A 15,295-nucleotide genomic window follows, 5' to 3' on the forward strand; every position below is an offset into this window, starting at 1 on the left:
GAAAGTTGTGATTGTTTTTTTTTTTAAATATTTATTTATTTAGTGTATCTCTGTTAAGATAAAAATATGCTACTGTCGTAAATTATCATATTTTTCAAGTATTTTAATGGCCCCTAAATTTACGAAGATGAGGTAAACTCAAAATCAGATAAACAAAATTTATAATGACGGCGCACCTCAATGATGCCATAATCTTCGCTCAAGATCGTCCGCCAAAACTGGGCGGAGACTGTACAAGTGTACCTACATTATGTCAATCGACCAACTATATTTATTTAGAAATACCATTCATTAAAAAAAATTCAACAAATCTTAGAATACTATGAAGTATGTTTGAGTATTTAACGTTGATTCAATAGGTATTATTAATGTTTTACGTTGATAGCTTTATCAAAGTAAAAACTCAGTTTTGCAATCGGTTGCATATTTAGAGCTTTAGGTACACTGAATTCAGAAAACAGATAATTTTAACTAAGATCTTTGTTTTGTAACATGACATACATACGTATTTGTTTTACAACTTATCGATGTTTACTTCCAATGCATTTGCAATACATATGCATAATTAGTTTGAATGTAAATATATTTCTAGGTTATCTGGTCCTATCCATCATCCGTCAGCCCACATCCACCCACAACCTCAAAGGACTCTTCATTTTCTTGCCACCTTGTTCTACTAACATACACATCACATATTATCAAATGTAGGTACAGAATGCAAACAGAAAACGAATTGCGCTTTTGGCATCTGACTTTGTGGGAAATGCTGCTGTTGTCACAGATTTTATTGAAAGTCAATACGAAAATAGGTATCTCGTTATTTTCACAGTAATTATACAGATATAAGAAAATAGCTCAGGGATTTCTCAAATTTGCAAATGATGTAGGTACCTACCTACCTATCGGAATTGCATTGGAGTTGTATTAATAATAATATAACGCGATAGCTAGCCCAAAGGCATAGGTAATACATACCTAGCTATAGTATAAGAGGGACCCATTGATGATGAGATTAAATTTGTATTTGAATTAAATTGAAATAGTGGCTGAATACAGGCCCCATACTCAATCGTAGGCACATTTTTTGGTTATTTGGTTAGTTTTTTTCTATGTACTTTTATAGTTGTGCCTTTTATAACATTAATAAAATAAAAAAAATAAAAAAACATTAGTAGGATTATAAGATTTACCTACGTGTTAATGTGTGTCTAACACACGTGTTAAAGTTATCGACTGCTTATCGTCTGAACGTGTCTTACCTATTCATGAGGTTCATATAAAAAAGTTCCGAGAAAACGTCTGATTAATATGAAATGCAAATTAATAGTTAAACAAAAAACTCTAATGATAGTAATGACGTTTTTTGTAGAGATTATGATTATGTCATTAATTATATAAAGACCATAGTTAAAAAGATATACTTACATAAATAGGTACATGTTTAAAAACTCGTTCTTTGACATATCATTAAAAAAATACCTCTTAGTATTTTTTTTGTATAGGTATGTAGTGTACCTTGTCAATGTTAGAGCAGTACATTACACATACATACATCTATTATTAAATTAGGTAATTAACTATCTTCAAATGGATTGAAATTATTATTTTATCTTAGTTCTGAAATTGGAAAATATACTTTGAACATACTTAACGTTGGCACAGGAAACTTACATTAAACATTAGACGAGAGTGCAGTATTAACTTGCATTTAATTTAAAGAGCAGATTACCCGTATCGTATTGTGGTAAATAATCTTATTCTATTTAACTACGACTTACCACCATATACTTACGGTAAACTTAATATACAGTAATTTGGAGGTCAAGATCCACATCTGTTGATCTATGACACGACAATTAACATGATTGACAATGAATTGTTTCCTCATTACGAGCATCTCTGCAGTAAGTTATCGCGGTGGATCCACAGCCTACACCGTGCCTACGCCTCCCTCCGACTATCGCACCAACCAGCCACTCCAGCCAGTAACGTACTGGCCGCCGAGAAGCCTACACTACGCTCGCGTTTAAAAAGAATAAGTCTTCTTTGGCGCGCTTTTCAACTTTTTAATCGCAAACGTCAATACGAACGCGACCTTTCTTTTTTCTTAATTTTGAAGGACTCGAGTAAAAATGTCGGCGGATGTGTTGAGTGATGATATAAAATCTCGTCTACATTTGACGACAAAAACAGTAGGTCAAGATAGAATACGAAGGGCGAGGGAGAATAACGAGGATGTCGCCATATTGTCTATGTTCCTGCCTAACGCCACAGCTGAAAGGGAAAACAAAAAGTTCTGCTGCGCCTTGAGGGACCAGTGCTTGCTTGGAGACCCAAGGAAAACTATTGCAGGTTTTTTTATTATATTCCATATATGAAATTGCTTTTAATTACTGGCAACCTCTTAGTGAGATGATTGTAACATTCTACAGCTGTTTCAATATTATTGTTTATATAAAATACCTTGCATATAGGCATAGGTAGACATGCAATGGTTGAATAACAATAGTTAATTAGAAGATACATCTAAGTACAATTAAGCGACTATTAATGATTACCAAAGGAATTTGTCCTAGTTAAAGTTAGACCTAAGAATTAAGTAAAAATATACAGTACAAATTAAGTTACTGACTGATTGATTACCAGCCGTCGCGGCCGCCCATTGCCAATGCCATGTAAATGCACCGAAACGTTGTTAACCGCAGACGTCATTCGTTCAAAATAAATATTAAATCATTCATTCGTATGCCGTTCGAGTTTTGCATCCGCTATACTTTAATTGGGTTGCCAAAGTTGGGGAGTTCCTTTTTCTCTACATTTAAAGCACTTTTCATTTAAAATACTCATAAATTATTTTTCACTTGCACTGAAATTAGCCAGCACAGTGATCATTCGGACATGAATACTTCTTAGAATTATGGACATTAAAATCAGAACTCAGATATTTCGGCGAATTATTACAATCCGTATTTTGTGAAAAACAAAATACCTAATTTTGTTTGCATTTTTTCATCCGCACAACTCAAATCACGCTAACAGACGTCCACATATTAAGTTATTGTGCACTCTTTTATAAAGATTTAAAATCCTTAAATACACTTTTGATTTCCTACACTTCCCTCCATAGCAATAAACAGGCATCAAGTAAATTTACATTAGTCACCCGTTAATTCTAAGCCACACCATTAATTCGTTCGCTCGTAATTGAATGAACGTCTATGTCGTCTATCCTTTCATTCAATTAATCTTGTCATTCAATGAAATGAAGGCCGTATTTAATTTTATTATTAGTATAACAAACACGTATGCAGATGTTTAAGCAGGACAAATGTTTTTAAACAATGAGCCAGTATATTTAATAGTACATTGTGTATTAAGGGCGGGAAATAAGAAATTACGAACGAGTGTCAATTTTAAGCCCGACGCGAAGCGAGGGCTTAAAATGTTCACGAGTTGGGAATTTCTTTACCGCCCGTGGCACACACAATGTTTTTCATCACACTTGTAAGGAAAAAAAGGAGAATTAATAAAAACAAACTTCTGTATAAAGCACTTTTCCGCCCTAGGGCGAAAATTTCAATTTCCCGCCCGCAAGCCCTACGTGTAAATAAGTGTTTTTCATCACACTTGCTCGGAAAAGATTTTTTCCGCCCTAGGGCGAAAATTTCAATTTCCCGCCCGCAAGCCCTACGTGTAAATACATCTTTTCCGAGCAAGTGTGATGAAAATAATATTATAATTCAAACAAAGTAACATACATACCTATATACTTACCTTACTAAAAATATGATGTTATTCTTAATTTAGAAACTAGGTACTATTTCTTATTTAAATCCAAAAATAATCCAACTAGGTATTTTAAATAATTAAATTAACATTAAGAAATAGCTTTGCCTCTTTTATTTGCATACTCCTAACCAGTCAATAAGAAATCTAAATATCTGTCTAAACAAGGCGCCAAATGTTAACAAAAGCTCATTCATGCACCTGTAGTATTCCTGAAGTCGTATCTCACTTGACATTCCGTATGAAAAGTGTATCTTATTTCAATTAACTGAAGGACTAAGTTCTTAAAGCAATTTTGTTCCATATTGACTCTACCTTTAGAGTCGGCGGTAAAAATGTTGTACGGCCGAAATTTTGAGATGATTTATGTAAAAACATACGGTTAAGTATAGTAAATAGTTATACAATAACGACTTGTAGGATTTGTTACCTTCACCTAGTTAAAGCAAAATATCTGAACAAATTTAAGCAATGTCATGCAGAAAAGAGAATAACGTTCAAGATTTATTCAAAAGACGAACAATAAAACGTTGGACAACTGTGCACTGTGGGATAACTATTAGGATTAGGTAAGACATCGCATGTGTAACAAAAGGTGTGAGCTAAAATTATCGGCACGATAGTATTTATGTGGTGATTGAACGCTGTAAATAGACTACGTTAACTATCCATTCTACTATAACTATACCTATTAATAGACTAGGTAAAAGCATAATAGCGTTTAGGGAGATGAAACTACCATCCAGACTTAAGCCGATTTGACGGGTCCCGACTGATTGTAACCCAATTTCACGACCCGTCTCGCAAATACCTTTGATGAACTATCTACATATCTATCTATTCACACACATACACAGACACACACACAGTCATAAATAGCTACACTACACATTTTGAGATAGAAGCACACGCACATAATTTATAATAAGTACCTATATAAAATTAATAGTAACACAATTACACATCTAATAGTATATAGATATAAATTGTCCTCATAGCATCAATTAAGGTAATCATTTGATTAAATTAAAATTGTACGGAACTTAAATGCTTCAACTTGTGTTTATTTTCATATGAGTTCAATATTCACTACAAAAAACCTATTCGAGAATCGTGATCATTGTGGTGAACTTTGTATTTTTTGCTACCAACATTTAACTATTAAATACTTAGTTATATCCATAACGATTTTGTTATTATAGTTTTTTTTTTAGCATTAGAAAGAACTTGAAAGAAGGTAAGCGATTTTGACATGTCTTTTAATTGAAAAACGCTTTTTAAAAATCAATAACTATTATACTTATGAAAGCAGAAGAATATAAATTATCGTATTAGATTCATAATTGTTACATATTTGCCGTAACTTATTTTTACAATGTGTTTTTCAATTAAAAGACACATCAAGATTGTTTACCTTATTTCTAATGCTAAAAAACGAACTATAGACAAGCTCAAAATAAGTTAAAATTTGTATTTAACCCAAGAAGCTTTTTTTAGACATATCTATTGATCGTAAGACGTAAAACCGAGTCGTAAAGATCTGAAGAACTTTTTATAGATTTTATGGCCATACTAGCCGGACGGATTGCCGCTTAGTATTGAAACAGTCCGCTCAGATACTGCCGTATTCGAACTTCAAGATATTCACAAGAGACGACACGTACTAGATCCATTCTAGATACGTTATAGTTAGATATCAAGTAGTTCTCTTTTGCAGCGCAATTCGGGCAACCAATGTCACTTTTACGTTAGATAGAGTAAGATATCTATTAGATGTGAATTGGATCTCTAAGTCATATCCTGTGGAAATCGTTCAAAAGTATCTCCAGAATCGCGCAATTGTCAAATTTGACAGGTTAGATCTTAAACATATCGTTATCGTATCTTGGTGATGTCTAAAAGATATCTAATAGATGTCTATTTCATAATCCGAATCGGGCCCATAGTTACACAATTAATCCGAGTATACAAACGTATAAAAGCTCACTGAAACTATTAATTGCACACAGCGCGTACCTTAAAAGGGGAAGCCGTGCCAGAGATGGATGATCGTTTAAGTTTTACACAACCCATTTCAAACTTAAATTGAATTGTGCCCCTTCTTGATGCTACAAATATTGATTACATACCTACATAATGCTATTCAAAAAGCTACGATGCAATGGACATAAGGTACACATTACACATTAAAGTTATTTATATAAGTGTGTAAGTATTATGTTTATGGTTATAAATAAAATAAAACTAGGTATAAGTGTCCTGCTTAGAAGATAATAATATTATATTTGCATAGGTATACTAAATAAACATTAACATTGAGCACGAACGCAATTAAAAACAAAAAATCGCTATGAAACTCGACATAAAGTTAAACAGCTTGGAAATGCTTACAAATCGGTGTAATACTGTAATATCCGTTCAGACTGTCTGTTTGCGCCGTGACGCTACATTACCTCTGCTCTCCTTTAAAAAAAGTTGTTTATGACATGCTGGAGAAATGAATAATATTTAAATTTATATATATATTTAGCAATTTTGGCAGACACACGTAGGTAGGTACTAAGATAAGGAAGATGAGTAAGTACTTTAATTTTCGCATAGTCAGACATAATATAAATGTTACTGACACAATTATGTAGGTACACAAAATACAAATACACGTACATTTTTCGACACATATGTACCTACTATATAAAATTTATAGTTCAAGTACTCATAATTATGGCAGATATGTATTTGTTTTATATAACGTAACAGTAAACACTTAGCTCAATTAACTTCGATTCCTTAACCTGTGACTTTAATATGTATCTTTATAAGGCTATACATTTAAACAAACTGAGGTCGTTACTTTCGAAGAAAATTAACTTTTGCTGTTGCGTAATGTAAGTATATACTAATATGGTGTTATAGCATGATAATTATGCAATTTGTGAGAATTGTCTCTGAAATTAATTAATTGAACAAGTGGGCGGACTCGTTGATATTTATTTCTGTGTAAATAAGTTTGTACTTATAATTTTACATTGACGCAAATTCTCATTTCTGACTCATTTTGATTAATGACTACATATCATATCATAATTATAGTCATTAATAACAAACCTTACTTATAAGATGGCCACTTAAAAATGCAATGAATGAAGAAACAAATGAATGATGTTTTTCACATTTTCTAATTCCTTTAAATTTAGAGAGCTTTCTGAGATGTGGATCGCTTACGTCTTAGATTCTCTTTTTTAACCGACTTCGGCTTCGAATAAATAAGCCATCACCAATACTGACGTCATATTTATTCTCTTCCTGTCAATCAATCATAGTGACATTGTCCGCTATCACCGGCACGCTGAGAAAAACTTCCGTCGGAAGGTTGCCGGCGCGAAGAAACATTGCCGTCGGAAGGAACAGATGGCGGGCCGCTCGCCTTGACCGCGACGGATAACCTCAGCCACCCTCCGACGAGGAAAACATACACATGTCAATGCATGTGCAAGTTCTTGACCAAAAACCAACACATCAAAAATTATACCGTAAAGTCGGGTAACCGGTCACTTTAGCCCTGGTGGGTAACTATGGCCTTTGAGATTTACTCGGTCCAGGTTATATTATTGCACTTTAATCATGGAAGTATGCCATGAGGTTGGTTTTAGCTAACCTTTAACGTTTGACCCTTGTTTCATGTGGGTCACTCCCTCCATTGGGTCAAAGTAACCCGAGTTTACGGTAATCATTTATAAAAAATGCCAAACGAAAGTTAAATAATGTTTGAAAATGCTCACATTACTTTTTGTGGCATCTGTTATCCCACATTATTTACTTTTCGATTGGCGATTGCGATAGTTATTAAGATTGCCATCTTGATTAGGCTTTAGAGAAAGCGGGAAAACACTTAAATAGGACGAGTAACAAACCGATGGTAAAATATTAGAAATCGGAAACTCTATTCTTGTTATTGTTTTGTTAATACGTGTTCATCAGTCGCAGAAACAAATCAGCGCCCTTGAATGGTATGAAAACAATGCATTGCCAATTCTTATCAAGCGCGACACGTGGACGCAGGTGAGCGAACTGCGTGCTAAGGAACGTGCTCGATAAAAGTTCTTGATTGGCGCGAAATTAAATTTCACATTTGAATGTTTATTGTTTACAACATTCTTTGATAAAAAAACCGGTCAAGTGCGAGTCGGACTCGCGTCCAAGGGTTCCGCACATTACTCAATTAAAAAGCAATGTTTTTTTATACGTAAAACGCGAGTGAATTGCTTTTAAAAAACCCGTAGGGGTCGAATCAAAAACTAAGTAATTAGACCGACTCACGCTTGACTACATATTTCTAATAGGTTTTCCTGTCATTTATAGGTAAAGACCTATTTTATGTATTTTTTACAAAATTTTAGACCCAGTAGTTTCGGAGATAAAGGGGGGGTGAATGGTCATTTTTTGCCTATTTTCTTGAATTACTTCTAAACTGTTTATTCTAAAATGACAAAAAATATATATTTGAAATTCTCACATTGAGCTCTTTCATTTGATATGTAACACGATATATTTAGAAAAACTTTATTTTTCAATTTTATCATTTATCCCCCAAAAGTGGCCCCCATATTTAAAATTCATTTGTTTACATTACATGTTCGTCTTTGGGTCACAAACTTACATATGTGTACCAAATTTCAACTTAATTGGTCGAGTAGTTTCGGAGAAAATGGGCTGTGACAGACGGACAGACAGACGCACGAGTGATCCTATAAGAGTTCCGTTTTTTCCTTTTGAGGTACGGAACCCTAAAAAAGAGGTGTTTCGTATAGCAGCAATAATTATCTTTCCTTGGGATAAGCTTTTCCCACCGGAAAAAATGTATAAATATTAAACGTCTAAGTAGTTAACTATAATAACTTCAATGGCTTTAACGTAAACGTTCCAAAATAGCATTTTATTGAATAGCTTAATACGTATTCAACTCCGTTAACGGCCCGGCCAGCAATAAAACCAAAAGTTAGATCGGAAAAAGTAAATCCTCGCGTGGGAAATTTTTATTACAAATCCAATACCTTTGTTGCCAGATTACAGTAAGCAACTACATATTTAAACTACAAATTACTTTGGAATAGTATTCGCGTGTTTTTCCTTCAACGTTTCCTTTAGTCTATTTTAGATTTCGCTATCCACGACCTAGTCTTTGTAAACTTATTCTGTCATGGAGAATACACAATTTCACTGATTACTCTTCTTTTTCTTCTCCAAATACCTCCCAACAGGTAACCATCTGATCAAATTCCTATCGAAAGCTTGTCTTTAATTTGTAAATGATGTCGGTAAATCCAAAGAATCTAAATTCAGACTGCACGATTCCTTGAGGATATAAGCACTATTAGCACTAATGCAGTAAGTTTAGGATCCCTAAAATATAGTGTAAGCCATTTATAATTTCTTCGGCATAACATACCATCAATACCAATTTCTAACATGTAGTTTCACTGATTGAAATGCGCCTAGAAACTCAAGTTATAGCTACAATCCAATCAATACAATAGGGCATACAATAGCCAATAGATGCAGTGCAAATATGGGAAACTAAACAATACCTTGTTTAACTCTTTGGCATTAGTCATATAATGCCTCTTTAGAGGTCGAGCAAGCTGTTAACTTGTCCTATAAAAACTAGACGTAAAGTGGAAGTAGGTAATACTCGTAGCTAGTGTAGCTACCACCATAGCACATGTACTCGTATTTTTGCTGTAGGTATATAACAGCAACTAAAATATTTTTTTACGCTGTATAGTGTATAAGTACGCTGTTGACTAGTACATAGTTCCTATAAAACAATATGAATATTACATCTGTATTCTTCTTAGTAAAAATATCACCACAGAACTGCAATAAGTACTTACTCGTATCAATATTTGAAATAAATTAGGCATTAAGTATTGAAGATATAGAGATTACTATTGCTGGTACACGTAAAAGAACACACGTTAAGAGAAGAAACATCCTTAGACAATGTACAAATTAGCCGATAAATCTCAAACTACATACCGATATGTACATTTTATATTATTTTTATAAAGTTGAGTTGTAAGATTGTAACACATCACACTTAATTGAACGTCAACTTTTTGCACAACAAGTGTGCACGGTATTAGTTTTACAAAACAAATCATTCAAACCGAAACTAATTTAATTACCTTAACCATGCGTGAAACTAAATACCAACGCGCAGGGTCGAAAGTACCACGACAGATGTTTTTACACGCGAATGAACAACTTCGTTCACTGATGAGCCTTTGACCTTGCTATTCGTACTTAATGACGTAATCATAGACAAACTTAAATTTGCGGATCAAAAGTTTAAACACTTTAAACTCACATCGAAGTACACGTGTATCACTGTGCGACGCTCTGTCTCTGTGTACTGACATAACTTTGTAGTGTCATAGTTCGGGTTTTAGAATAAACTCTAGGATACATTTACAAACGTTTCATTATGATCATATTGATCAATAGCTGTATTGATCTAGTAATGAGCGATGACATCATAATTATGACAGTAGGCATTACAAGATGATAGTATGGCTCTATTCTTATTGTCCTTGACTTTTGATACCGAACTATGTCATATACCTACCTATCTGTTGCAGAAAATATTTGTTCTATTATGTTTTAATTACTTATTGGCTTAGCGCTACGACACTTAAAACCATTCCTTTAAACAGATTTAAGTGTACAAATCGATCAGCAAATATTTTTGTAGATGTAAAACATATCTAATGTTAAGTACATTCCTATTTGTAAATGTATAAACCGATAAAACAACAACAATACAATATCTACCGACGAAATCCTTAACAACTACTGCAACACATAAGTTTAAATTTTATTTAATTTTAATGTGTACTGTCATGTTCATATCTTTGCGGTTAGGACTTTGGCTGGTAATAAAAACCCAAAAGAAAAACACAGGGAGTGAAGAGGCAGGTATATTTATGAATTTTATTGAAAAGTTTTTGACTGAAAAACGAACGTTTGACCGGCCAGAGATTGCATTATAATTGAGAACATTGTTCACAAGTTTGTTGACGTGGAAAAAAATTGTAACTCACTTTCAATAGTCTCGATACAATCATACCTAAATTTATATTCTTACGTTATACTTATACAACATATACATTTAAAAGTTGTCCAAAACTTCATGAATCAATGCCTGCGCGAAGGCCGGTGATGTCATGGCGACGGCGACGTGGGATCCTCTGTTTGCCGTCACTCTACACGGCAAATACGACTGGTTACGGTTATTGGGCAAATATTAGCTTCACGTGGCCAAAACTATCCGGCACAGAACTTCGTTAATGCAACATGTTAGTGTATAGGTTCCTATACAAACAAAGGGACATACGGGGATCTATTAGATTTCCCAAAGTCTGTTTCTTTTGAAACTACACTCATGATGTTTGAAATCTACCTTTTCTCTTCAAATAATATCGCCTTTAGGGTAAAACTAAAGAGTATGTAATCCACACAGATATTAGAATTATGTGGCATTGAATTGCTCCGTTAGTTTGTAGGTACAACCTGCTGAATGCGCTACGGCGTAGCAATCGCAGAAGATTCCTGCAACGCGTAGCGCGACCGTGTGTTTGACTTGCTCCATTTATAATTTGTTTGTACTCTGCTATAAAACTAGATTAAATCGACTAAATCGTACATGAGAAACGTTTATCGCTAAACAAAAACGATTTCTCATTCCTACTTATTGGCCTAATATAAATGTTCTTAATGTATTGTGTTCGAGTATACATATTTACTAGCACTGCTCAGCTAAGCCACTAGTTAAAGAACATCTTGTACCTACCTACCTGATATATTTATGTATATAAAAATACATCCTTGAAGCACTACAAACGTAAACAGTATTAATTTCCGTCTTAGCTTTAAGCATTCTAGTTTCTTCGCGAGTAAACCGCAATCTCGGTATTCAATGTCCTGTGGTTGGACACGGGGTTCGTTGCGACACGAAAACATAAATAACATTATGCTCCACTTTTTATTTTTAAAACAAAAAGTCAAGGTTTATTGTTCGTAATATTAGAGTGGCTGACCTAGTAGATGTATAAGTAGTTTAGGGGTAATCTTTAATTCCAGTGTTTCATAACACAATCAGCACCCCAAGCACATAATTGTCGCGACAGTATCTCGCGGCGACATAGACTATGTCGCCAATTATGTACTAGCCCGACTGAAACTAATGCATTTGTTTATAAGAGTTTCCTAACTAATTATATTTAAAAGTAGGTGTAAGCATAAATACAGCAAGTTGTTCTCGAAGTCCGCCATGAACAGTAATAAACCTTTTCTTTCATTGGCTGTAGAAGAAACATCGATTTTCAGTTCTTATTGATTTAACCTTATATGCCGACGTTTATTTTAGCTGCAGTTTTTGAATAAATTTGAATGGCTTTGAAATCCTCGATGACAGAAATTAAAAACTGGCAACATGTTACCAATCACTCATGCATTAAGGATGACTCACGCTAGAACGACCCGGGTCCGGGCCGTGGCGTCCGACATATAGAAAGCCACTTCCGAGCCTCGGTGATCACTTGATGTTTTCTATAGAAAGGGTCGGTCGCCTCGGCCTGAACCCAGACCGTTCTGGCGTGAGACATTTTTAAAGGGGCCCACTGATTAACAGTCTGTCAGACGGTATCAGCCTGTCAGTTAGAACAAAATTTTGACAGTTCCGAACAACTGACAGGCTGATACAGTCCAGCGGACTGTTAATCAGTGGGCCCCTTCATTTTTAATTTCATTCGAATCCCTGTTATAAATCACGCAGAGCCTTATGGTAACATTCCATTTCTAACCGCAGCTGCACTACCGGTACTGAACGCGTCGCTGTCATTATCAATTTCCATAGTAAAATGAACAGTAATGCAGCTGTCGTTGGAAATGGACTGTCACCTTTACCGTCACCTTCATTGAACTCGATTTTTAATGCAAAACTGTCACCGTGCAAGCTGTACAATTACCTACGAGTGGCACCGTTATTGCCTCCCACGTCAAATGCCCACTTAGTCACGGACGGGGCGAGCTAAGGATGGCGGTCCATTGATCAGTACTTATTTACACTAAAGTTACATTAGTAAGCTTACCACCCACCCATAAATTACTTGATGGATTTAACTACTAGACAAAATAGGGTACATAAACGATTATAATGCCTGTCCCCGTGCAATAAGGCTCCTTCAACGTTTTAGCAATGGTGATTTTTCTTCAAAGACAAAATAGATACCTATCCTTTAAATTAAACGGACAAAGTTATTATGTAGAATACCATTTAATTTCAATATTGATTCGAGCAGGCACTTTAATTTTAATCCAGCACAAAAATGCATATGTATAATCCATAAAATCAAGTATTAGGTGCGTATGTTTACATAAACTGCACTTAATATAGGCCTCAAAATGCAAATTGCTAGTCGTGTTAGAGGAACGTTTAGCGTGGAATTGTGCTGCAGGCCTTGTGTGTAAAGCTTTAAGCGTTGTATCGCTATGCATACGCCAATTTAATTAAATGACGGCTATTATTCGCCGGCAACATCTGGCTTACCATGCTAAGGATTCAACTAAAACAATACTTTTTGTAAGTAGGTATTGTATTTGTATAATTACATAATTTAAGAATTAACAATAATTTAACTAAAAAATTATTCATATTTCCATAACTTATGCTCTCTGCATTAGGTTACAGAATTTAGATATTAATTACCTTGGACCATTAACAAGCCGCTCAACAACAAGCAACCTTTCATTTAATATTTAATATTTCTAATTTAATTACTCGCTTCACCCTCGTTGGATCGCAAATCGGCTCTTTCATTCGTGGCTATTTATTTTCTTAGATATATAGTTAGTACTAGTAGGCCACTGGACGTGAGCCCTAATCATTAGCAATTAAAATCAATACGCTGCCCGTGGGATGGTAAAAGTTGTCAACCGCGGACCTTTCACTCGAGGACAATGGCGTAATGAACGGTTATTGAAATTATTCGAGTCTCAACTGGATCAAAGTCGGGATGAGTCAATAATGATGATTAATTGAATGGAAGACCTACAAAAATCTATTGCATACTGGTCTACAATGGGTATGAGTATGAGGGGACAATCTTACACAAATTGAACTACATAGTTCCACAGTAAGCTCAATAAAGCTTGTGTTGTGGCTTCTAGACGACGATATATCTTTCAAGTATTATCGCGGACTTTTATGTTGCATCGAAAACAACTTTATAACGACGTCTCAAAACAAAAGGCGAAATGTTAAGAACCGCAAAACGCTATAACTCCTCAATAAATTGCTAATTTTGACATCTTACATGTAGCTTCTATTCCGTTGAAAAAGCTACAACTTGCCCTGTCGTATGAATATTGCCTTAAAATAAACAAAACCAGCATTGTCAAATGCTACTTCTCAATACGTATTAATTAACTGACTAAAAAGTTTAAGTATTCAATAATGTAAGGTACCTACTTGAATACTGAAAATCGTAAGTTTGTTTTTTGAATCGTTTCGTTTTTTTTGGTCCTAGTGTTGTTTTGTAGTACCTAGACTTATCTAATTCAATATCTTCATTTCATATAGTTCGATGAACCTTGAAAGATGTTACGATACGATGCATCGCGTGCATTCAACTATCAAAGCCCAAAATATCGACGCCGCTTGCAACCTTCAAGGACAAATCTCCATACAAATCTGATGTATCGGAGACACGCGAACGATTGTTATGATGTCATAAACACGAATAAGGGAAGTTTGCAAATACGTATTCTGAATAAATGTTATAATGCTGATTGTACAAGTAGAACACTTTCTGGCACAGAATAAATAATAGTACTAGGTAGAGAAGACTCACTCTCTAACAAAACGTGTTTGTTACGATCAAGACAGATATGGCGGCTAGGTAGCGACAGCGCCACGCGCGGCTTATGGCTAGCCACCAAAATTCGTGTGGAACGGATGTACTTTTAGCTACCTGTAGCAAAGCGACGAAATCGCAGAGTGAGCCACGCCTGTTTCTGGTGATAAAAAACGGCTAAGCCATAATACCTTATTGGTTCAAATTGTTAAGGTAGTTAGCCCTATTTTATGACAACGACAGAAGACTTGGCCCTAACCTAACCCACAACACTTATTCGTTGTCGGTCTTGGCAAACGAGTTAGTCTTCTTAAATAGGCACTCACTAAGTAATAATTAAAATCCTTGACCCAAACGTTACATCAGATATTCAGGCAATTAAAATTTACACACCAATTAAGTGTCACTTTTTATTAATAAAGTCATTGTAAACATCCAAATAAGGAGCCAATAAAAATATAAACAGCCAATCTATATCGCTTAGATAAGGTCATTTATTATGGTTTAACTCTATATAAAATTACAAATCTGTTAGAGCTGGTAAACTATCATAGATACTTAGGTACCTACATCCTTATAAGATAGAACGATGATTT

General features: G+C 34.7%; 1 protein-coding gene and 1 long non-coding RNA gene across 7 annotated transcripts in view; both read left to right on the forward strand.

The window, feature by feature from the left end:
* The window catches only part of LOC134665869 (uncharacterized), a 451,632-nt gene that overhangs the window by 370,680 nt on the left and 65,657 nt on the right, over positions 1-15,295 (forward strand). The window lies entirely within an intron of this gene.
* LOC134665834 (four and a half LIM domains protein 2-like) overlaps positions 1-15,295 on the forward strand; it is a 192,941-nt gene that overhangs the window by 174,001 nt on the left and 3,645 nt on the right. The window contains exon 1 of one of the 5 annotated variants that reach the window (XM_063522853.1): positions 1,990-2,352. The exons of the other annotated variants lie outside the window; for them this stretch is intronic. Within the exon in view, the coding sequence (XP_063378923.1) occupies positions 2,133-2,352 (220 nt within the window). The 5' untranslated portion in view covers positions 1,990-2,132. Of the gene's footprint in view, positions 1-1,989; positions 2,353-15,295 lie in introns of those variants that run through there. 5 annotated transcript variants of the gene reach the window in all.

Source organism: Cydia fagiglandana, chromosome 7 (assembly GCF_963556715.1).
Source record: "Cydia fagiglandana chromosome 7, ilCydFagi1.1, whole genome shotgun sequence".
NCBI classification, from domain to species: Eukaryota; Metazoa; Arthropoda; class Insecta; order Lepidoptera; family Tortricidae; genus Cydia; species Cydia fagiglandana.